Source organism: Monopterus albus, unplaced genomic scaffold (genome assembly GCF_001952655.1).
Source record: "Monopterus albus unplaced genomic scaffold, M_albus_1.0 scaffold103.1, whole genome shotgun sequence".
In the NCBI taxonomy this organism is placed as follows: domain Eukaryota; kingdom Metazoa; phylum Chordata; class Actinopteri; order Synbranchiformes; family Synbranchidae; genus Monopterus; species Monopterus albus.
The window spans coordinates 994036-1019627 of record NW_018127983.1 but is presented as its reverse complement, the minus strand read 5'-3'; the positions used below and the strand labels follow the sequence as shown (position 1 = coordinate 1019627).

General features: G+C 39.1%; 2 protein-coding genes across 10 annotated transcripts in view; both read right to left on the bottom strand.

The window, feature by feature from the left end:
- LOC109965756 (uncharacterized) overlaps positions 1–22298 on the bottom strand; it is a 177750-nt gene extending 155452 nt beyond the window's left edge. For 3 of the 6 annotated variants that reach the window (XM_020610048.1, XM_020610049.1, XM_020610056.1), the window contains exon 1: positions 22222–22298. The gene's annotated coding sequence lies outside the window, so the exon portion shown is untranslated. The other 3 variants (XM_020610051.1, XM_020610052.1, XM_020610053.1) reach the window with 3 other exon arrangements.
- Positions 22299–24409: 2111 nt separating this feature from the next.
- LOC109965770 (kynurenine--oxoglutarate transaminase 3) overlaps positions 24410–25592 on the bottom strand; it is a 7933-nt gene continuing 6750 nt past the window's right edge. For all 4 annotated transcript variants that reach the window (XM_020610083.1, XM_020610084.1, XM_020610082.1 and 1 more), the window contains 3 exons: positions 25252–25325; positions 25043–25129; positions 24410–24901 (listed from right to left, as the gene is read on the bottom strand). In XM_020610083.1, the coding sequence (XP_020465739.1) occupies positions 24845–24901; positions 25043–25129; positions 25252–25325 (218 nt within the window). In that variant the 3' untranslated portion in view covers positions 24410–24844. The remainder of the gene's footprint in view (positions 24902–25042; positions 25130–25251; positions 25326–25592) is intronic.

Sequence of the window (25592 nt, the reverse complement as noted above, 5' to 3'; positions counted from 1 at the left end):
GAATGCACCTCCAAAGTGAGCGGAGAGAAGTGGAAACAACGCAGAACCCGTGACACAAAGGTTCCTGTGATGGGCAAACCCCAGTTGAGAGCTCAGACAGCAAGACTCCAAGAAAACCATTTGAAGTACATTTTGAAGCAGGAAAGAAACCTGGATAGCAGTGAAAGGAAGAACATCAGACAAGAACAAGGGAGGGTATGTTTTACCACTCAGCAGCCTCCCCCCTGAAGCAAATTGTTGAGTAGGACTTTAACATTGCAACTGTACTTAAACCAGTGGTCTGCATTAATATTATTATTTATTTTGCCCTTGTTGACAAAAGCTGCAGTAGCTTTATTTATAACTTTAGTTTTCCACAGTTACTTTTTATCTTGTATTACTCTTTTTGTCATTGGAAACGGTGGTCAACAGATATTACAAAAAGACGCATTCTAATTATTACCAGTAACAATATAATCATCCAAGCGGCATTTACTTTTAAACAACTGCCAATCTAAATTCACACACATTCAGACACATAAAGAAAAACTCTGAGCATCAGCATTTCCAGTTTTTTTTTTCCAACAAGAAGATAATTGGATAATTTGCTGCGATCCTGAGAACTATTATAGAAAAAAACACTCACTTTCATTACACCAGACTTTGACATCATTCCAACTTCTCATTTTGCAAAAAAAAGTGAAACTGGAATGGAGCACAGCTCAACCCCTGGGCTAATCGTTGGGCCTTACAGCTCCCTGAGTCTGGAGTGTGAAGGAGGAGGAGGAGGAGAGAGTTCTGAGCATTGTCTCTCCAGAGGACGCTAACAGGTTTTGGTGTCATGTGTTTTTTCACTCAACACTTGACACATGGAGCCATTCTCCTTCAATCACTGCACTTTAATGTCCATTACGATGAGGTACGCCAAAGTAATGGGCTGACTTTGGTCATTTAGATCGTCCAGAAATGAGAGTCTATTTTAAAGACATCCCGCCTTTTAAAATACCATCCTTTCTCCACATCTTTGCACGCCAAGTTGCCTTGGTAACACACAGCCACACTGTATCTGGTGTGTGACACTACCCTGAAGTGCATTGTGTAAAAGTCAATGTCTGCCTGCCAGAATACCTTTGTATCTGGTCATGTATATAAGTAACAAGAAACAGTTGGTTGTAATTCTCTTTTCAAGACACCAGACTGTCTAATGACAATAAGGGTGGGAGAGGGGGTTCCACAGTATTTGGGGCAATAAAAGATGTCGTCTATCTAAAGAAAAAAATACATTCTCCTGAAATACAACTTCTTCTTGTCCTCACCTGGCACAAGTTAAATTATTGCTCCGTCCCAGGAAAGTAGGACACCCTATACCTCCTACTCCATTAGGCAATTAATTTGGGAACTTAAAACAATACTGTAGATTTCTGCTGAGCAGCCGTCGTACTTCTACTAGACAGAGAGCACTCGGGGGCAGCGCCTGAAACCTGAGTAGATGATTAAGTGCATTTCTGCTCCTGAGAGGAGATTATGTCTTGTGCCGGTGCCCGAGTCAGAGGATGGAGTATGGCTATGGAACTTGGCAATGGTCGAGGTACATTGAGATAATGATGTACCTGTCCCCAGCAATAACGCTAATCATATCTCACCTCCAGGGCGTCACTTTAAGGTCAGAACAAATTCACTGCCATACATTAAGCCCTTGTATTGTTTTAACGAAGGTGCATGGATTCCTGCCACTACATATTTCACTTACACCTCAAATGCCCCGTGTGTATAAATTGCTCCAAATCCAAACTCGCTTCACACTTAATTGAAAAAAATACACTGAAATACCGTACAGCTTAGAACACCAAACATTATGAGTAAGGAGTTTGTGACATAGTAGACTGTAAGACCATTTTTAATGAATGTGAATCCTGGTGTGAATTCACACTAAACCTCAGTCTAGTGCCCTAAAATTATAGCCATGTACCACCTTTCCACTCTCCAGTCTCATAAGAGCGTCAGCGGCTCTCCAAATGTATGGGGCCACTGAAACGAGCATCTGTGTCGACGCCAGAGCCTGACGGGAGTTTTTCATAGAGGGAGCCACAGAGATATATTTATGTTTCTCCCCCCATTACCAGAGCTTTAAATAATAAAGTAAAATAAATAGCATCCATTAAACTGATCACATTGTGCTAACTCAAATTGTGTTTATTATGCTAATGGTACATGAAATTAAGAAAAAGACCTTGATGCCAGTGGATTTAATTAATGGGCTTTGGGAAAGGCACTGAGACATAATTCATTTCTGAGTAAGTAAGTCTCATTTGCAGTTCCATGGGTCCTCATGCTGCTGATTGCCTGAGTTATTCTTGCAGATGTGCTGCTCACAGCATGTCCCTCCATTAGAAATGAACACCTCATTATATAAACTACCTAATTAAACATAATACAGCTCCGCATTGACTCATTAATGCATAGCCATCTTTTCTCTGAAGGAAAGAATGTGAAGGGGAAAAGGGAGAGCGAGGCAGAGATAAAGCAAATGAGAGACAGGAAGAAGAAAAGGCAGTGTGAACAGAAATGAGTCCACCACGGTCCCATCGTGCCAAATAGAATGAACACCTTTTCACAAATTTCCATCACTGTTAAAGACACAATAAAAAAGTGATGAGAATATTGGTTATAGTGTAGGTGTGACAAAAGCGCTGAAAAATGTTTTCTGCTGTTCAATAAAATCATCATGCTTATTGTATGTTGTCCTTATAATAAGGACAACATGCTAAAAATATTACATAACACAAATACATATCTTGGTTTGGAGATAAGTAAGTGAAGAGAAGAAGAGAGGTCAATTCGTGCTGGGCAAAAGAGACATCAACGAGTAGCACTGAGGCCAGCCCCCTGTGTGGCCCCCCCAAGCCTAAAGCAAACACTGGCTGTGTAAGCCCCGGTAACTCAACACTAATTAAAACGACACTAGGACACACAGCCTCTATGAGTGCTGCAGAGTCATCAATCGTTGATATCCACACAGCACCCCATTCATTGCTTTGCATGATGTGTGAGTGTGTCTCTGTGTGTGTGTTAGAGCTCAGGCTACATGTGCTGTTTTTGAATCTTCAAGATTTTTCTGGGATGTGATGGTGGTTGGTCTCCACATTTTCATTTTAAGGTCTAGAACTGCTTTAGGTTTAAGTTTGGAGTGAGGATTAGAAGAGCTGAGGTGTCTAAGGTTAGAGTTAGGGGCCAATTCGTGCAGTCAGCAGCGAGGATCCTCACAAACCTAGCACACGTGTGTGTATGGCTCATTTGTGAGTGTGAGTACACATACATGTAAAGAGAACAAAAAAATATTAGGTGTATCTAACAAAAACATTTAACTCAGGGTCCACTTCCTAGCTATCTCCTCAGCAAATGGAGTTATATTATCATAGTTTCCATGACAACTGAGTAAAAACTGTGACATGTAGATGAAAGCACAAAAGAGCTAGTAGGCAGGCCTTGAGATTAAAAGCCTAATGGCAAATGAGGAGTGAGAGAGAGAGACGGGGGGTCCATGTAATGCATAATAGTTTGATTTTCCATATAAAAATAAACAATAGAAAACTGGACAATATAATTTTCTAAAATTGAATTTTTCATTTGTCAATGTATAATTAAGCTTTTTTCAATTTCCTTTAAAATTTTGAATAGAAAAAAGGAAAACCATAAATCTGAAAATCTGGGTACGTTTACTTCTATTCAAGGCTTCAGAGTGCCTGGATCAACTTGCGTGTGATAGGCCAGTGGGGCAGGATTACATCCAGTCTCCTGGTCGTCACATCCGTTTACACTGATCACTTATGTACAGTAGGCGAGTTGCAGCTATTCTTCACTTTGGGAATAGTCACAAAAAAAAGATGCATGCCTGTTTATGTGAATACACATACACAGAGCGTACATCTTGATAAATCCATATGGTACATTAGCATACGTTACACCTGGAGGTGCAGCCACAGGCACCAGAATAAAATACCATCTGTAATTCAGATTACTGAAATTAGCCTATAATTACAACCACTGATTGACCTCCATCCAAGCCACCTAATGCATGATGAAATGGTGCTATAAGACATAAATGTTCCAGCAGCTGACGTATGAGCTTTGCTATTTCAATCCAAATCTGTTTTGCCTCACACGTCTCTTGTGTTGCTCTTTGCTAATCCAGATGTTTTGGTCATCCTGCCCCTTGGCTGTGCAGCTGTCTGCTGCTGATCAGTTTATCTGAACTCAGGACATCAGCACTCCTCTGCAACACACACTCACTGCCTTTATAAAGGTTTCAATAACAGTTTGTCCATCTCCAAACTAGGCTCATGGTCTTTGAGTACCCAGTGACAAGCAGCGTGTCAGATTGGTGGAGTCAGACAGGAAAGTGACATCAGTGTACTGTACTGTAGGTACACATAATGGAGTTGGCAAGATGACCCATTCTTGGTCTCTTTATTTGATTTTCTTTAATGAGCCAGTTTTAGGAAACAATATTTAGAACATCTGTGGGTCTCCCTTGAATGTAGCATACATGAGATGAAACTACAACTTTAGTGCTGTCGTTGTTTCAGCACAGACTGAAATTCTACCTTCAGTCTCTTTTTGGCTTTTCATTCATCCTGACTGGATATGTGTCTGATAGCTATAGTCAGCACTTACTTTTCACATTACTAATTTTCATCCCAATGTGGTCATTTTGACTTTGAATTTTCAGTTAAACCTCTGAGAATGAATTTTATGAATTAAGTGTTCATTTCTGTCTTGAAGAAATTCTCCTACATTTTAAGATAAATGAACAAACCGAGCTGGATCAACAGACTGATTTAGGTTTAAACATCAGCTGCAGAAGGATTTATTCCAAAACATTTTATTAGACATTTATAGCACCAATTCCTTGTGCACGAGGCAGTATTGTTGGAGACTAATCAAGGTTATGGTAATTAACTTCAATAATCTAGATTAGGGATGGTTTCTTATTCTGGTGCCATCTTAATGATACACTGATGTAACAAATACAAAATACAGTTCAGAAAAGTGAATTTAATGTCCTAATTTTCTCATGTTCAATTTTTATGTGGAAGGTTGACCTGATTAGCGTTACACAAACCGATAGGACTCTTCTCTCACTGGGAGTGTTGTTAGAGCAACCCTCTTGTCAAACTATTGCTTCCAACATCTTTACAAAAGTGAAGCTACACACAGATTTCAGTGATTAAAATGTGCCATCAAGAATGGCGACACATTTTACCCAACACGTTTCTATTTCCGATCACCCCACGGCCTCTCGGGGTGTGTGTGAATTAAAATTGGCTGAATAATAACCTCCTCCACCTCCAATCGATACGTCGTCTTCTAGATTAGGTTAGAGATGTGTCTGATGTGACGATCCAGTAAAATGAGGAAAAGCTGAACAGGCTTTTTTGCTGCTGTAGTAAATTATGTTAAAAAGTTACCAGATCTCCTTGCACTGAGGTCAAAGCACATACTTTGGCTTTAACCTGAAGATATTATTTTTTAGATGTACTCGTTACCTTGTGTGGTTCTGGTTTCTTCTCAACCGTTTCCAATAAAACGTTCTTATGATAAGGCAGGTCCAATTTCTTTAAAGCTTCTCTAAAAATAAAACTGACTTTGACATTTGCTAGTTTTGAGAGATTCTGACTACTACTGGAAAAAAGTCGCTGACTGATGAGTCTTAGTTCAAATAATACCAACCCAAGCCATTTTAGTAAATGTATAATACTGCCACAATACATTCTGCTTTTAATGATCCAAACATACGTATTTTTGTTACTTCTCTGGCATTTTCTCAGTCTTTATCTCTGTCTGATAAACTCACACATAAATGTAAAAATAAAGCTGAAAGTCTCTTACTTTTGCGTTTAGTTATGTAGAAAAGACTGTGTAAAAATGCCCTGTGCCTTGTCCAGTATTTAGCCCTGTGCAGTGTTATTGTTTTGAGTCTTTTTATTAAACAGATTATAAACCATTTTAGTAAAAACCTTGATAATATTTTGTAAAACTATACTAATTTCTTTTATTTGAAAAAAAAGATGTATGTACTAATTAGTTTTTCATCCATACTACACAATCCCTGATGGCAGGGAATGGATTACAGCACTGGCACGAAACAGTCTTCTATTAAAAATTTAGCTTTTTAATTATTCTGCAGTTTTGTCACAGCTTTATGGGGCAGTTATACCCTATGGTGTTCTTCCAGACACATAAACCAACAACTCATCCCTGGACTATAAAGTCTGTATTAAAAGTTGCCGTGCACAAAGTGAATTCACAACAATTGCAAATGCAGATAATTAGTCTGTGATTGCCAGAAATTAGGCCATTTTGAAAACTGCAGCCACCCCCGCTGACAACTGCGCTCCATGATTAACTGTTAATAATGTTGCCTCCCTGCAAAAACAACTACTATAACTGAATATGCTGCAACCAAAGCCAGTCCAAATAACAGTACAAGGTCACAAAAGGAGCCAAGAAGGCCTAGAGATTACATTTATAAGGTTTCTTCATGCAGACTGCAGCTTTTTCACTTTTGTTCTTATTTTAGCTATGTCACCCTCAATGGTGGCATCAAACCAAACCAGTGCAGCAGAGGTAACCTGGCACTCCAATAAACACAAAATATGTCACAAAAACTTGACAGGTGCTTCTGAAAAGATTGTAGCTAGACAAAGGCAACATGCAACAGTTACAGTAAATCCCAATGGTGACCTTGAGTTACAATGAAGCAGTAGCATCAAAACGTTCTCAAACCACACTTACACACAAAACTGCCATCTGCTTTTCCACAGATGTTGTATTTTCTCTATGATCACTGCATACACAGTTCAATGTCTATTTGGGGATTAAATTAAGTCGTTCTTTGCAAGGTATTTGTGGCCCAGCAGTCTAAGGCACACACTATGAATCTGATGACTGACCTCTGTATCATCATCCCCTTCTCCTTTTCACTAGGTGGAAAGAACGCACTTTAACAAAAAGATGCAGTTTCCACAGCTCAACAAAGTTGTGAAGTCTGTCTGCACCTAGCAAAATAAAAGTTTGGTCAACCTCTGTACAGTTCTTAAAGTAATTGTGGGTCACCTTTTGAAAATCTTGGATGCAACATGGAACATTAACAACAATGAGGGTTAAGTGAACAGAGAACACACTCATGCTAAATCATTTTGTTACAGTAGTTACCAAAAACAAATGTTAATCATTAATCCTAATTTTCAAGCTCAGTTATACACTTTTTATATATCAGTAGAGTACTATCTGTCAATTATTCGTTCATACTGTAGTTAACAATGATGTCGCACCATTGTCTTCACATGCATCTGATGAAACAGATACATTTTACACTTCAACTCTATTTTATTCTGTTTTATGCACATAACATATATTGATGGTGTACTGACAAAAGGCAGATCAACTACAGTCAGTATCGCTCCTGAACAAATCCTATGTTGACATCGACAGAGGACTGAAGCTGCTGCTCTGCTAATGTTCTGCTCACACTACACCCCCTGGGTAAACAGTGTTACTAGCACTGACAGAGTGCAGAAAAGTGACAGTGTTAAACTGTTGTAGGCAACAAAAGTACAATTTATAACCTTTATTTCATGAATCTATAACAAAGTCTTTAAAAACTAAGCATGAGATGTGGTGATGCACTGGGACATGATTCGCTAACATCACCATCTCACTACAAAAGTGCGCAGGTTGAAGTCAGACCTGATCTAGTTTGATTTGATCTGAACATACTCAGACTCCAGTGAGGGCTAGCTCTCACAAGCAAAGTTCCATCTTGACATAACTGGGCCACTGACATTTTATGCAGGTCTGTCAGTTTGAAATGCTCTGGATAAGTAACTTGATGTTAACATTCAGTAATGTGAACAGAAAATCTACCAGTAAAACTGAAATTATGTTATTACATTTCATGTTTCATTTAGAGCAAAAAAACCTTAAATAAAAACTACTGTAACACTTTTTTTTTTCACCTGCTAGAGACTAGTGAGCCTCAAAACAAACTCACCTCATAAACCACTCCTTACCGCTATTTGCCCTGCCCATTTGGTTTCCTAGCAATAACGTAAACTTGAGATGCGTGGCTGAATAACGAGTAAATTTGACATTACAATGACAGTACAATGCTCCGCTTACTACTAATGTGACCCACAGCACTAACAATACACAAAGCTTGAGCTACTCCCAAATTAAAATATACATATAATGGACAGAAACTGCACCCTATCACATTTTTACTTGAGTTATCAAAAAATCTCATTTGCTGCACCTTTACCATGAATAAAAATATAGACTGGGACTTCTGTAGATAATGATGTTTATATTTGCTGTTTAAATTACACATCTTTCTATGTACAGTTTTATTGAGTGTGTTTATGCTCTGTATATAGTGTGTTAGTGTAGAGGACCTCTGGTCATTGCATGCCAGCACTTTCACTGTAATGCAAGACCTTCCTGAAACTCCTGAAAGCTGACAGCGCTTTGACGTGAGCTGTGTTAATTACAGTAATGACACATTCTCGTTAAGTCATTGTTTACATATCCCGAGGCCTTATGGAGCCCGAGTGGTGCTGTGGTCTGTTGGAGCACCGCCGCCTTGCTGGTCTGTGTGACTATGGCCTCGTTAACACACACAGCTGTTCCTCCCAGCCACAGCCAACATGACGAGTGGCGCCAGACATGCTGCTGAATACACCCACTGTAGGAACAACCATCAGAAATAGGAGTATCCCACAAGGCGGGGAAACGTCAACGAGTAATCAGCAAGAAAGTGTTCCTCAGGTTGTGTTTTTCAGGCCTAGCCCCCAAACCTTCATGAACCAGCCGCTTCCCTTCACAATACTGTTCATGAGGCTGTCTCATCATGACCTCATCCTGTCCCTTTAAATCCATTCAGTCAAAGGTGGAGCTGGTGTATAATTCCACCAGTGGCCTGTGGTGAGGAAACCATGTGCATGAGATAAACAGTGTCAGAGGAATCCTATAAGATTACTCTGTCAGGACATGAAGCTATCGGGCAGGGGCAGTAGTGATGCTGCAGGAGGCAAAAGAAGTAATGGCTAATTCACTTTACTACAAGTGAGAGATCTCACTAAGTCCATTTGTGCTCCAACTTACAAACTTGTACACAAATATGGAAAACGTAAGTGATAAAATTAATGATATTAGCCACATTTATTTTCTTTTTGACATAACTTCAGGTGTCTGTTAAGTTAGTTAAAAATAGTACCCACCAGAGATGGGGACTCGAGTTTGTGACTCGGACTTGAGTCACACACACAGACTTGAGACTCGACTCGGACTCGAGAACAATTTTATTTTACTCTCTTTATTGTGCATTACCATTAGGGTCTGTCCAGCTGAATGTCATTCCCTTTCCTATTATCATGTGTAACTTCACACATGCATGGCGCGTGCTGCCACAGGTGACTGTAAGCTGCAGCAACAACACCGTGACTATGGCAATCCGTTTTATCAGACACATCAAAATGCAAAGGCTAAGTAAGGTAGTCACTTGGCAATGTGAAAGACAAGTTAACATTAGTGCCTATAGAAAATATGCAAACATGTTAGCTCAGCATCAGCTATCTAACGTTAGCTTGTTAGTAGCTTCGTAGCTAAGGACGTTAACTCGTTAGAATGATGTTCACTGAATGTTTTGAAAATATGAGTGGGAATCTGTTTGCTTGCCACACTTGTTCACATAAAGTGCCAAGACTATAAAAGTAACTGGGTAATTAATCAGCCATGTTCCTCTGCCACCATCTACCAGCTAACGTTAAACTGAGAAAAAGACCATGTTAATTATTAATGTGGGCTACAGGCAAGATTTACTGTTGACCATGTAACGTTACAGGATTATTAGATTACCATTACACTGGGTCTGAGAGGCTACAACATGTGAATTTACAGTAAAATATATAAGCTGTCATTAGGTGAGATCCAGTGTAATAACACAGTAGGGTTGTACTCAACTTTTATTGAAAAACAGGTTACGGTGGTTATTCCATGCCTACAACCCCAAATCAAAAAAAGTTAGGGCCACATGTAAAATCTAAATTAAAACTGAAAATAGTGATTAATCATCCTGTATTACATTCAACACAAAACAGCAGCACATTATCTGATGTGAAACCTCATCAGTCTTATTCATTGTTCAAAATAAACACTTCAATCCTGATGCTGCAACACATTCCAAAAAAAGTTGGGATGTTGGATTTCAGGGCCAGTGATGAGGTAAAACAATGAAATGACTCCATGTGAAACAGGTGATGTCAGCAGGTGACTGTGATCATGATTTGGTATAAAAGCGGCATCCAGGCAAGGCCGAGCCCTTTAGGAGCAAAGATGGGCCGAGGACCACCAGTTTGACAACATATATGTGAGAAAGTTATTGAAATGTTTAAAACCAATCTAGTACTAAATTAACCAGTTTGGCTTCTTTTTATTGCCATTACAGTCGCTCTGCTATTATTTCATCCCTATTTATAAATGTGTATAAATACATTTAACATGTTAATTGCTATTCTGTTTTTGCTCTCAGCATATATGCTATTAACCCTGTGATCTGAAGAGTTACTCTTACACAGGAGTCAATTTTTGGCTCTTACATATAATTTTTGGAGGTTAAAAAAATCCAGGTCCTTGTCTTAGCTCGGCCGTGCACATTGGGGTTGTTAACTAACAGTTCTTTTCATCTGCTAGGTATTTTTTTCAATTATATAGATAATCATTAGGACTATAAGATTTTAAATGATTTTGTCTGGCTAGTACTCCCTGACATAAGATATTCAGTTTACTACATGGGATAGAATTAGACAATTATTCGGTTAGCAAAATACTATAGTTGTGGATTAACTTTGTCCTTTCAGCTCCAGTGCACATGGACTTCAGAGCCATGAGCACTGGTGGCTGTGTGAGAGCAGTAAGTTGTGGGGACAGGTGGTGATTCAACATTTAGAATAAAGAGCAGCCACAGGTTTCTGACTCACAAGGTGAATCCCAATTCCTCCATGTTTCCCTCAATCCAAGGAAAAGATGCGAGGAGAGAGGAACCAAGGAGACACATTTTAATTGATATGAAATGTCCTTTTGTCGAGCCTTCATGTGAAACAACCAATCACAGACTGATTTCCAAAAAAGGGGCATGTCAATCCATAACAGACTTCCATGAAGGATGCACTGGCGTATCTTCGGTTATGGGTCCTCCAGGTAGCCTCCTCATTCCTAGGGCCTTACTCCTCAGAGAAGAAGTAAGAGCTCTGGGACATCCTTCATCATGGGGGACCAGAACAGCTTCAGGGTCGAGCGAGGAATGATAAAAATAAGGGAACTGGGATTCACCTACAGTTCTGTTTCTCAAACGAAGTTGCACTAGTTTTGACTTTCCATACAAAGTCTACCACGGTACATACCTAAACATTGTGTGAAATAGCTTTGATATAGTAAATGATAAAACTTAAAAGGCTCAATCACCATGATCAACTCATAATCAGCCCACACACGTGATAGATTTCCCACTGCCCCAAAATAATCAACCATTATCAAATAAGAGTTTGTAAAAAGTGATTAATGCTTTCTAAAATGTATTGCAATATTTAAATTTCCAATTTATCACGTCAGAGGAAAGATGGCAGTGATGGCTTCAAGAAACGCCGATTGAAATGTCTAAAAAGGGAACACTGCCTTTCCTCTGAATGTGTGAACTATAAAAGCTTTAATTTCCCTATCATCACGGGGATCTAATACCAATCTGTATTCTTTATTCAGGCCGTCTGTGTTGCTGCCAGACAAAGCCTTTGAAAAGCCAATTCCTGGGAATTAAAGAAAGGAGATTAAAATATCATTAGGTGCTACATAATTGAATGTCAATTTTGAATAAACCTGAATTCAATTCCTGGTCATTAAACTGGATGTGGTCTGTCTTTTTCCACTCGTAGTTTTGAGCCGGCACATGAGAGTGAGGTACTAACTTTAAAATCATTAAATTGAGGGGAGTTTGTTTGGCCTTGGAGAGGCAGGCTGCTCTGACTCTGGCTCAGAGCAGAAAGATGAGCAGCTGGAGGAGAGATCACACTGAAACAAAGCTTCACAAAATTGAAGGAAACATGAGTATAATAATATTTAATAATTAAATTCTCACAAACAATGGCAACCGAATGAAGTAATCTGCAAAAGTGTGCAACATCATTTGCATAATTGACACAGTCCCCCCTTCTCCCTCCTGTAAATGAATGATGAAGACAATAAAAGATGTTGCTAAAATTGGGAACAATAACAGCAAAATTTCATCAAGGCCCCCATGCTCTGATTAATCTGCGCCTGCAAATCAGTGCAGGGGAAAGACAGAAAGAAAGAGCTGGGGGTCGGGGGGAGTTTGGGAGGAAGGCAGGTGATTAACAACAGCAGGGATTGCCGCCGTGGACAACGTGCCCTGTTTTGCTCAGCTCGAGGGGCACCATATGAACACCCCTTCCACACAGCTGCTGCAGGCGCTGGCTAGCTAGATCATCCCCTCAAAGCCTGAATGAGCACAATCATTTGTATTGTCATTGAGCCTTAGTGCACTGTCTCCATACCTCAGCACTTAAACCCATAATTTAACTCCTCAACCCAAAAAAAATAAATAAAATAAACTGCCTAGACAGAAAGACATACTGGTATGATTTTAATAAGTTCCTTAACATGAAATTGCATCTACACTGACATAGTGAGAATGATATCATTTTTATGACAGTTCTAAATGTTTCTATTCATTCTCAGCTAATTATTTGCTATCTGAGTACACTGCCAGTTTTAATTATTCGGTATGAAGGAACTGTATTAAATGGAAAACATAATACAATGAAAGACCTATTTTATATTCAGGATTTCTAATTATGTTTCTCTTTATACACATTTTCTATCTCTCTAATCATTTCGATAACAACTTTCATCATCATCTTTTGATGTTTACCAAATACCAAAACCAGACATCATCAAGATTTACACCACATACTTGGCTCCTAATGACATTTGCATTTACTAGTCAATTAAGTTGATTATATTCATCTTTAAGTTTGGTTGCAAGATAAACTTATTGTTTAGTGAATTTAATAGAAGCAAGGGCAAAATGACTCAAAGGAGAAAAGGAGAAAGTGGTGCAATGTCAGGTTCCATTATGCTGTAAGCAACATAGGACATAGGAAATGACACATTACAAGGAATCCAAGTGGTGTAAGGCAGGTCTGACTGGAGAAAGGAGATCCCTCCACTCAGCAGCTCCTTCATTGTTTTTTCAACTGATAATAATTGACGTTTCTCCATCATAATCCATGTTTGTATCCTCCTGTCCTCTGTGGACAAACCCAACTGAGCACACAAGGAAAACATGTATTCACTGCACGATATCACCCCTGACTCTGTCTTCCCACAAGCAAGCACTGTCTTGTATATTCTGTGCAATTAGTAGCCTTAACATACCCAGAGACATTCATTTGATTTTAACCTCATCTGTCCAATTAACAAAATGTAGGTTGGACAATAAATGGCAGACGCCTAAGCAAATTAATTATGTGTCCACCAAGCTGTTAGCCCGTGTGCACAGAGCAGGGGCTGGCAAAAGGAGCTGGGCACACAGTGCCATATGGCCTGTGCAAGTGCGGACATCGTGCAGGGCTTCAGTGGTACACCCCTGAAATTCTCACACATATTTGTCTCGCTCACAATAGATATATAACATATGATGTGAAATGCTGCAGAATTAGTCCAGTATTAATGTTTTCATAATTGTTTTGGTGATTAGTGCTTTATTTTGATTCATCTGTCGCCATCTCTTGAGCCATTATTACTATCTAGTGTGGACTTAATTCATCTGTAACATGGTTTACAGTGGGAAAACTGTTTCCGCTCTAAACAACGGCTTTTGTTTTTCTGGACTTTGTTTCCTGAACAGAAGCGCAGCAGACAGCACTTGTGCTGCAATGAGAATCAATAAAGACACGCTCCACCAATGTTACTTGTGAAGTTCAGTTTACTCCTCATGAAGAGTACTACCAATCACAAGAAAACAGTTAAATAATATTTTCTGTAATTCTGGCATGAGCTTTCAAAAGTTAGAAAAATGACCCTGACGGTGTCATAGTGATATCATGAGGACTATCGAGGCATGGGTCTCAGATTCGGTCTAAATCTATTGGGCAACCAGGAGGCATCCAGGGTCTAATGACAGACCCTTCTGTACATAAAGAGATTCAAATAAGGTGCATTGTGGGATATGTGTATCTTGACCCATTCTAAAGACTTAAAGGCAAATAAGGTGCATTGTGGGATATCTTGACCCATTCTAAAGACTTAAAGTCAGGTTGTCTCTGCTCTTTACACCTCCTAGAGTATCTAGACAATCATTTTGACCAATATAATGGTACCAATATTCATACCAACACAAGTCAATATAAACCTGAGCCAAATGAGGTGTTTTGTACACAACCTGAGCACAAAGCCCTTCCGAAGGATGAAGTACGTTCATCAGGTAACAGAAGAGCAAAATGTTCATTTAGTGACAGTGGTGTAACAGTATCAAGACCAGCGGCTGTCTACATCAGACACTTAGTTCTGTTTGTCATAGAAAAAGCCAATCTGCTCAGCTATGTTCTACTGTATGATCAACATGGCCCCCTAGCGGTAACACAAAATAAAACAAACATCTGGCCTCATTTTAGGGCAACAATAACCTAATTCCTCCTTCATAACAGGATGATGACATTAGATTATTGGCAGAATAATCATAATTAACATAAATTATGGTAGCATTATGCAGACAGACATCTAATCAGCAGGGATCTGGTAGCAGCACACTAAATAAGGCTGATAACAGCAGCCTACTTTATAAGCCTGCTCAGATTGTCTCTGCAGTTGCTGTGTTCCCAGCACCAGTTCTCACATTACATTACAACTATGTAGGATTATACATTGACGGTGCTGGATATTCCTAGACGTGAAAATTTCATTCGACATAGTGTGCGAGTTACTGCTACGGTAGCACAGAAAGTGACAAGAAAAAACAAAAATTAGCTAGACGCTGTGCAACTGGGGTAGTAAAATGACCTGAAACGGAGACAGCTCATATTCTACATGCTATAGGCACATACAGTCAACATGTTCCACAACTGGCTAAATGCATTTACTCAAAATGTCATTTATAATCATGACTTGTGCCATCTGCTGCAAGATTTAAACAAGTTTAACCAGTTCAATGTTTTTATTCACTATTCTCAAATGACAGTAAAGCGCTTCAACAGGTTATTAGAAACAAACTGGATGTTTCTGGGTGGCTAAAGTACCACACACCAAGGGACGAAATGCCTAGACAAGCTGGCCGTTGATATTCTATAACCATGAGGCTGCAAGCAGAGCAGAGGGGGAGAAGACTCAGTTGCAGAAATGTATATGTAAAGGAAATGGATCTTTTGTAGAAGGAGACAGGCGTCATTTTTTATGCAGTTATGCATAAACCTGGCTTCAGGTTTCCATGACATCATCAGCCCGCATAGAGGTTCACACAGCCATGGCGTGTAGATGTTAATCTGGGGCTGGGGAGGGGGTGAACATCAACACCGGTCCTCACATTTTCTCTGGTTTTCCAGAACAGAGAACCTTCATTCCACCAACAGCACAATTTCATGCCAAGTAGCTTGGAACATTAACTATTAACTCTGAGGCTACAATTAAAAGGATTTCATCAGATAATGCTTCCTTCAACAGTCCAAGTGCAGACACACCGCTGTTGACTATGATTGCTTTAAGATGGGGTTCTACTGCACCAAATTAGCCGAGCACACAAACACCTTTCTCACACAGAATGCCCTCCAAGTACCATCATGCTAAGTGGGCCTGCTCGACATCTGAACCTGACAGGAAATATGTCCAAAATTTAAAGGAAAGAAGTTTCACCTTTTTGTTTTTTTAAACAGACACCATGCAACTAAAATGTGTAGCTCATGTTCAAATGTCACATCCAGCAACTAAAATTTGTAGCTCATGTTCAAATGTCACATCCAGAGAAGACACTTCTCACTCTGTATGTTACTGGTAGTTTCCAACTGTTACATCATGTGTTTAAGCTATTTCGGTTTCAAGCTACTTTCCACAAGATGTTGTAGATATTTATGTTAAATTAACTAATAGCATCTATGGAGTTTTTGCATTAACTTTTTTCATTTTCTGTAGCAGAGGATGTATTTGTTCTTCCACCGTTAATCTGACCACGCCAGGAGCTGCCATACTTCCCGTCCTTTTGAGTAAAAGGAGCTGTTTATATAAATGCTAGAAAACAGACATTAAACACACGTTCTTTTGTTTTAACTTTTACAAAACTGGTGTAAAAGGGGAGGACAAATGTTGAACAGTAAATTCAATGTGCATTGTCAGGTTTTGTTTCAGTAAGATGTACTTTGTCTCCCTCGAGTGGTCTGAAGGATCAAGTGTGGATGTGATGACAAAGACTCTACAGATGTTAATCACATAAATAGACCTTTTCAATATTGATAGTTAAAGCAGGAAAAGCACAGTTGGGATTAATTATGTTAATGATTGCTGCATTGCTTTCATGTAAATACGTTCTAGGCCCTAGTGGAGACATTAATATTGGTAATAATTACACCTGCTGGGGAACAAGTCAATTGGCTGGTACATAGTTTGCATTGAGGACTGGATGCAGAAAATATTTTATTAGCATCTAGACAATGTGTCCTAATTTGACCTAGGACCTGACCTAAATTACTCAAAGTATACAGCAGAAGTAAACACCTGATCCATATCACTGAAATGTTAACTAACTTAAAATCTTTAGTAGAATGTTACTTGTTTTGTGCCAAAGCTCATGAAGAATGAGGCCCTTCAGGGATGAGATTCCACTCTTGTATTTGTTTATTTCCTGCTCTGCATGCCCACAGATTTGATCCTCATGGGTATGGACGATACCAGTCTTGTACAAATCTGTGGAGAAATGTTCTGCCATTGTTCACACGATTCTTTTCAGCTGCTCTCTGCTGGAGGGGTTTTACTTTCAAATACTCCAGAGCTGCTCTGTTAGAATCAAGTTAGGAGACACCCCACTATGCAGTCACTGTAGTGGTCCTGGCCAGGTCTACACCAAACCTGCTGGGCCCATCTGATCCAAACTTATCTATTTTGCTTTCATCTGATCAAATTATGTGCTGCCAATATTCATCAGGCTTCATCTTACATTCTTTGGCAAATTTTAATCTTGCAGCTTTGTGCCATTTTGTGAGCAATAGTTTTCTTCTTGGACGATGCTCGCAATGTCCTCACACTGCCAGATCTGTCACTGAAACACCAATTTCCACAGATCATCTTGTGCCAAGTCAGAAGCATTTACCCGCCTGTGTTTCAGTGCAAGTTCGGATAAATACTTGTTGAGGAAATTCCTTACAGTGTGGAGTCATCTTGCATTAGACACAACATTGTTTCATCCAATTAGTCTTTATTTTAAATTCCACCAGTGATCACCTTTGTTGCAGTGAACTCACTTTTGTTTCACTGAGGTTACACTTAAGGGCCTGGATTTTGTTCTTTTCTGGTTTAACATGCTTGTTTTTAATTATACAAAGGATCAAGTACCACAAAGTTCAACGTAAAATAAATGGAAACTAGGAATTTTTCACAGCCTCATTCTGACATCTATCTCTGACTTCTTTACTTCTCCAGTTCTGTCAGAGAAAGGAGCCTTTTCAGTGGTCAGTGTCTGAAACCTGGACCATATGAACAGCTTTTCTTAGTGTAAGCCTTTTTCACATCAACCGTTCAAAGTATTCAGCATTCTGCCACAGCAGAAACAGCACAGGTGTTACTAAAAACATTAACAGTGACTTCTTTCCATCCAAGTGTTCCGGTGAGCCATGACAGCGAGCTAGAAAGCACTGAAGCAGCTAAAGGACTCCTGAGTGAGACTCCCGCTCACTGTGTGCATGGTGGCCATGAGCACAATGCACATGGAAAGCATTAATGTCACTTTAATTTCTCGCATGCATCTTTATTCTCCCTACTGACAAATTAGTGGCATGTGAATTGCATGGTGTATGACACACGTCAGGATTGATAAATTAGCATCATTAAAATTGCTAAAACATACCAAGGGGTGGAATGCCCTGCACTAATTAAGAATATATTTTTATCGTGTCAGTAACATCATTAGGCTGCATGACCTCCCCCAAAGCTGGATTTTACTTCTGTATAAATTACTATATTTATAGATTGTTGTGCTGCCCCTAATTGTCCAAAAAAGGTTTAAATAAAATGTTCATACTCTGCACTGTCAGTTAATATATATTTTAACTGATTCAATTAAAAGGGAAATTAATCAATAATCGCTGAATCATTAACACCCCTGATGCTATATCACTGGAGTAGTCTTTTAAAGATATCTCAGACTCTACTTCTTAAAAAAAATGTGCATCTTTCATCTTAATTGTGTTTGTGCAGGTGGAAGAGATGACACACAAGCAAGAGGAATGGCTGAAGGGTTGGTCGACTTTCCTGGAGGGAGGTGACCTAGACCAACAGAGTGACACCAACACCAAGAGCAGCACTGCCACAGATCCCACAGAGCAGGCCAGCACCACAGAGCCTGAACAGAACAACATCCCTCACTGCTACAGGAACAACGTGTGGACTCTACAGACAGCAGCCTGGCCAAAAGTGATGACAAGGAAGCCTAGACAGTCACGTGCACATCTTTGGTCCCCACATCAACCAATGAGCACAGCCAATGAGGTTGACTGTAGATGCGACGCTCTGTGTAGAGCAGGGAAGGACAAGGAGGAATCTGGGCATTTTGAGCTGTTTTGTAATGTAGAAAAATGAAATAAGTTTATCCACCTAATTTTCATCATTTGGTTTACCTTGTAATTAGATTTTCATTAACTGACATGATGCATTTTCTTCAAATACACAGCTTTCCCTTCATTTCTAAAACATCTGGATTTGAATTGTAGGAGGCTGTTGAGACTCAGACTTTATTTTAAATGCTACCAGTTCATGCCGTTTTGTTCTTTTTTAAAGTGGAATGTATACAAGCTAAAATGGTTATTTTATCTCCCCACAGATCAAACACCATTATGCTTTTGTTTTGCAGTTCAGCATGATGTGTTGCTGTTCTCTAAGATCATTCCTCTTTTTGCAGTCAGGGTTTTGATTAAATACCTTTTCTCAAGCACCTGAGGGCACTGCAGAATATACACCTGTCTAAAGATCATCAAGGCATCAAACAGGACTGCTGATTGTCCAACTTTGCCCACAGTGTTACAGAGGTATCAAAGTGACAGCGGTTGCCCCGGTTTAATTCATAATGTGACATGTGACAATGATTCTGACATGTTTGCAATAACAGGGAGATGCCTTGCATCAAACCAAGTGCTCCCTTTTCCTAGTTAAGTTGTGTTAACCAATAGCAAGAATATCATGTGATGGGCTGTAGACAGGAAGACCGATTCAAAAACTAAATCCAACATTTGACATTGTGAAAGATATTCTTTTCTGTGCCCTCCTGCTCTATACAGCTAGTGCTGAATATCAGTTGAGTCAGAAATAAAGCACTTGGTGGTTATTAGTTAACTCATCTTAGCGAGGAAAAGGGAGCACTTAGTACGATGCAAAGGATCTCACTGCTAATGCAAACATGGCAGAATCATTGTCATATGACACTGAGATCACACAGGGATCCAAAAAAAACAATCTATCATGCAGCCATAAAGCAACATTTACAAATTTATACTGTTGCAGGAGGAATGCAGTTGTTAATAAGTTGTCAAAATTAACCAGTATTCATCAACATCTAGCTTTAAAATAAGTTTTAGTTTCAGCAGAGACATAAGTGAGTGCTTTTTCATTCTCATTGTTGCAGAAGCAATTTTTGTGTTTTCACCAAGAATATCAGGGTGGCCGAGTGGTTACAGCACAGCACAGCGCACCGTGTCCTTTGCAGCACACTGCATGCATGGCATCAACGAATCGAGTGCGAGGGCTGACACTTTTCACAGGTCTCTCCTCCTCTCTCTGTCTCCCTTGTTACCTGTCTGCCTCTCAGCGAGTTGGTGTAAAATTAAACTTAAAAAAGGAAAGAGTAACTTATTAACAGTCTTGGTAGATAAATATGTTAATCCCTAGTCTTTGGTTACCATTTCCATGGAAGCATTACTATGTACAAATGAAATTAGTAATTTGATCATATTACAACTAACTTATTCTGCTAAAGGTTCTTCTATATAGCACTCTCATACCGTGTTCATAGCATCCCTGAATAAGTGACTACAACTAGCAACTGTGGTCAAAGTCGAATTCTGCTGCCGCTGTGTAAAAAACACAGCCACACACTTTTCCTTTTCTCCAGTCATACTGGTTAAGGCAGGACCTTCACCAAAGCACACAAAATCTCTGCAATATGCTAAATGTTATAAGGATACTGTACTGATACTGATTAATACACAAAAATAAGACATAAATATGATATGATCACTAATGCATGTCAAATAAACTGCCTTCAGATTGTCACTGTCAATTTAACAAGGAGACAGAATAAGACTTAATTGTTTGTTTTTACTGTGGTTTTCACAATTTTTTTCCAGCTGTGTGTAACTCCTCTATTTTCTGTGCAATACATCAACAGCACATTAAAAAATGGTATTTTCTTATTGCTTGTATTAAAGGATTAGTTTGCTACTTTTCCAGTATATTCATAAACTACTCACCTAATGTGAGACCTCTGTCCCTTTTCACATTAGACATTCTGACCTGTCACAGTAGGAAAAGCACAGGTGTTACTAATAACAGTAAAGAGGACTCTGCTGTATTCAAGCATTCTGGTGAGCAATGACAGTGTGACAGTGAGTCAGTATTCATAATGCCAAAGCAGCTAAATGGAACTGTATTATGTCCATCCTGCTGTGACATGTCAAAATACCACTGAGAAAGATCTGTTCCCATCATTAACTCTGCCCAACTTCAGCCTGAGCTGAGGTCTAAACGACAACAACTGTGTGGTGTCGCAGGTCTGAAAACTCTTTGGTTTCTCTCTACAGTACATTCATTCTGTCTAATCAAAGAATGGGATCATCCTGGAACCCTACCCTTGGAGCATTTTATTATGACACTCTTAATAACAACACGTGAATTGTAGGCTGGACATTTAAATCAGTCGCCAGAGGTCAGCACTGCAATTTCTGACTTACAGACCTATATGTTTCAAAGGTGTTTGAAAGTAAGAGTATTAACATTTTTGATTGAAATGTAGTCGTCAGTTTCTGGCAGTTCAGCTCTATTGTCTAATGTGTTTCCATGCCACTGATATGCTATATGCTAACAGTGTTGATGCCACTGAAATAACGTGCCCATGTAAGTGCAGCATAGCAGAGCACAGCTGTTCAAACATGCACACAGGTCACCTGGACCTTTAGAACTCAGCCACATACGGTGTGCATCTTTTAACACATAAACTAAACTCCACCACTAAAAGAAAACAGCAATGAGATAGCAAGAGCTCATAAGACAGATGACATTCAAAATTATGTTAATTATTATTAATTATGCTAATCCAGGATTAACGTAACTCATTTTAGCTAACATTCTGTTAAAATGTCTTAACGTAACTGTGTCCTATCACGGACGCATTTTAGCTAACATTCTGTTAAAATGTTTATTTAACAACAATCGACAGTGTGACGATTCCAGTTAATGTAACGGTATAAAACCCAAGTTTAACTTCTTACCGTTCTAGCTATATATCATGCGAGTCATTTATTTTAGAATTGCTTTAGCTAGAGGCAACAAAAGAATGCCAACCCCGGAGTTTTAGCCGTGAGCTGATAATGTCCCTTCACGGACCTCTTATCTCTATGCTGTAAGCGCCATGCATGCCTGATTTTGACGGTGTTTTATTCGCCATGATTATTAGCTTGTTTCTGTCTCGACCAAGTAAACATTAATGATAAAACATGTTACCGTACTTCCGTCCTTCACAATAAGATCCTGCACTTTACAGGGGGAAAGCCCGTCGCCCAAGGGCGACTTTAGCATTCTTAGTGCGATATTTCATCAAAGTAACTTCGGTATAGGAATTAGACATGCAGCTTTTTATGTATTTGGATGACATTTCGCATGCAAATTCTTAGACATATATATATAAAATAGATTAATTCCACTTACACTTCGGTGGGGATCACCAAAATAAATCCCCACGAAAAAACCGGAAAGTGCGTCGACTGAATACGTCCGTGCTGGGACAAAAGTAGCTCACGGAGTGCGTGTGCAGACATAGTTCCGTTATCTGTTGTCTTTGCGAATTGACCGCGTTCTCAGGAACAAAATGACTCTTGGCTACTTTATTAATGGGTGAAAATTAAAGTAATACCGTTTTACTATTTTGTTAAGACATAACCAAAGCATCAAATGAAAATAAAAGCAACAATTACATGACAGCATAAAGTTGCAACAGACACATGAGTGTCTATACAGTCTGCTAAACAGCACAGTGATGTCAATTGGTCATCAAGTAATGGAAGAAAAATAAAAGCAGATAAAGTGCAAAACTGGGTGGAATTAAGGTAAATAATCAAAAGCAGTGGGGAAAAGAACATTCTTTAGCTTAGTTTTAAAAGAGGCTGCAGTTGGGGCAGACCAAAGTTCTAATGGGCGCTGGTTCCAGCTGTGGGCAGCATAATGGATAAAAGCACTCTGACCTTGTTTAGTTTGAACTCTCAGTGCAGTTGAACAGAACCACAAACAACAGCCTCCACACTGATCGTAAAGTTGAACCAAAACCTCTCTGAAATATTTTCAGCATTCCTTAAGAGAACTGAATTGCAGGGCCATTGTATTGACTGAGTGTTTTCTTCTGCTTATATTAATATCTTGCTGGTCCAAAGTGGTTCACTGAGTGACTGCCCCTTACACAAGCCAAAATCTCATCTCCAAGTTCTGTTCTACATTACATCTAAAGTACTATGGTGGTGCTATTGTGAAGATGGAAAGGAAAATACAATTAGGCTACCCTATGGCAATCTAACACTTTACATTATTAATACAATACAATGGATCTGCACTATCTTTCTGTCTAGCAGCAACTAGAGAAAATCATCAAATGCCAGTGTTTGTAGAAGCTTTTAAGAGCGTGTGTGATCTCAAACAGCTGTAAAGACAGTGTTCAGAACAGCTTGAAAGCTTTTCTGCAGAAGGAACACAGGAGGAAAGTGGAGTGTGATGAGCAATTCCCAGCATTTAGACTAATAAAAATGATTTAGGGGCTGGAAATATCAGCCTTACATGGCACCAGACCAAGGTACTCTGACTAGTTGATTTACTCACGTACTGAACACAAATACAATTCTGAGGTACTTGTAGTTTTTGTATTTTCACTTTCAGTAAAAGCGTCTAAGGAAAATGTTATGTGTTTTACTACATTTATTTCACAGCTACTGGGTTCCTGCTTTAGTTTGACATTAAAGCTTACAAAGCTCAATGTGCTGCCAAAGATTAAACAATTGGCTTCCAGTCTCTGCAGTGTGATTTTACCTGTAAAGGTGTCAGGTCAGTTTATTTAAAAACTGTTTAAATGATTCAATATGTCACAAAAAGGGCAAAGACTAAAGAAAAGTCTAAAAAAAACGAGTACAAATTTGTCTGGCAGAATTTTGTACAGTATATCCTGTCCCCTTTATCATCACCCCAGATGTTTGGAAATTGCCCAGCTTATAGTTAAAATTAGCTACAGCCATAAAATATTATAATTACATTGTACAAAGAGTGGTGGCCATGACAATACAGTAAAAATAGAAATGTTGTAGCGCAGACTAGCTTGAGGAAGGAGCTGGAGACAGAAGCTGCTTTTTTTCTCCACTTTATTTTTCCCCCCACACTTTGGCAACCACACAGAACACACCTAGCACACCAAAACAATCCCGCCAACCATGAACTAAATAAATCCCGCCCAGAGGAGCATTCTGGTGGACCCCTCCAAGTGTCTCTCTGCCCCCAGCACTACTATATAATACATACAGTAGATAATAATGTTACACTGATAAAGAACCAATGTTCTGCATAATTGATACCTTTACTTGTCATAGATTATTATTAACACTGCAATATATTTTACTTAAGTGAAAGATCTGAATACTTCCTGCACCACTGGATGTTATAGTAACAATCACGGATGGAAGAGGTAACTTACTACACTAACATCTCTTAGGTAAAGTATGTACCACAGTGTAGAAATACTTTGTTAACAAATCTTGCCATCAAAATATTGTCAGAGGTACTCATTATGCACAAGGACTCACTTCAGAATAATGTATTTTAGATTGGATTATTATGATTATTGATGGATTAATGAGTGGATAAATTAAAGGTGCAGCCAACAACGGTGAAATTAGTTTTAATTAATATACCTCGGGGTAGTTTAATTATTGGGTGGTAGTTTTTATTATGAATAAACTTTGACTTGAACTTTTCACAATTGCTCACAAGGGTGAGAAGGCAAATGTGACACTACAGAATATGTGAGAACCATAATAATATGTCAAATCCACAATAATATATAAAATATATAAGACCTATAAATGCAAATGCTGGTACAGGAAGTTTCTGTGAGCATTATTAGCAAATAATTGATGCTGATTTATCCAGAAGTCCATGTTCTTGTGGCTGCCAGAAGCTACATGTACAGTATGCACAGTCTGGCTGAGGATCCAGAAAGGTTGGCTCGGGTCAAATCCTGTTCCTTCATTTTGGCCAGTTCTTCCTCTAGGAACTGTGCTTCAGACACTGCCTCCCACTAAGTCTTGTGCAAGTTTTTCAGTATGTTCTCTGCTGCATCTAGAGTACTATCTTGCTGTTAGGAGAAAGACAACGGCACGTTATCAAAATATTGTGTATTTCACCAGAGAAAACCTCAGCCAACACTTACATATCATCAGTGGATGATTTTAAACGGGCTGCCTCTGTGGTTTTTAACAGACAATTCTGTATTTACCTTAATGAAGCAAAACCGAATATATTTCTCAAACTGCTCCTTAGACTCATCTCCAACAAATGCTGTGACAGGAATAGTTGCCAGTTTCTACAGAAAATATATTAACAGAATAAGAAGAGGAAAAAAAACATTAAAGGATAATGACTGCAGTGTGAGTACGACTACAATAAAACTAAGAAGTACTGTATGGTGCAGTGCCATTAATTCACCTTTTCTTTAATCAGCCACTTCACAAACTTGTAATCATAGGGTTCATCATCGACCATATGTGACAGGTCCTGATCTATAATGAACACATAGCAGAAATAAATCTTCAGTAGTAGGACTGGGCTCCCACAGCCAGTCCCACTGCTGATCCACTTCCAGGCTGCTAAAATAAGCAGCATTTATGAGGTTTCATATTTCTGATCTTATCTAAATGTTATTTATTTATAAAGGAAGGGTACTGCCAACAACAAACATGTGCCCAGTAGTAATCCCTCTGAAAACTTGGTTCAGTTGCATGTTGACCTGAATTTTGCCTTTTAAAATATTCAATTAAAAGTTTAAA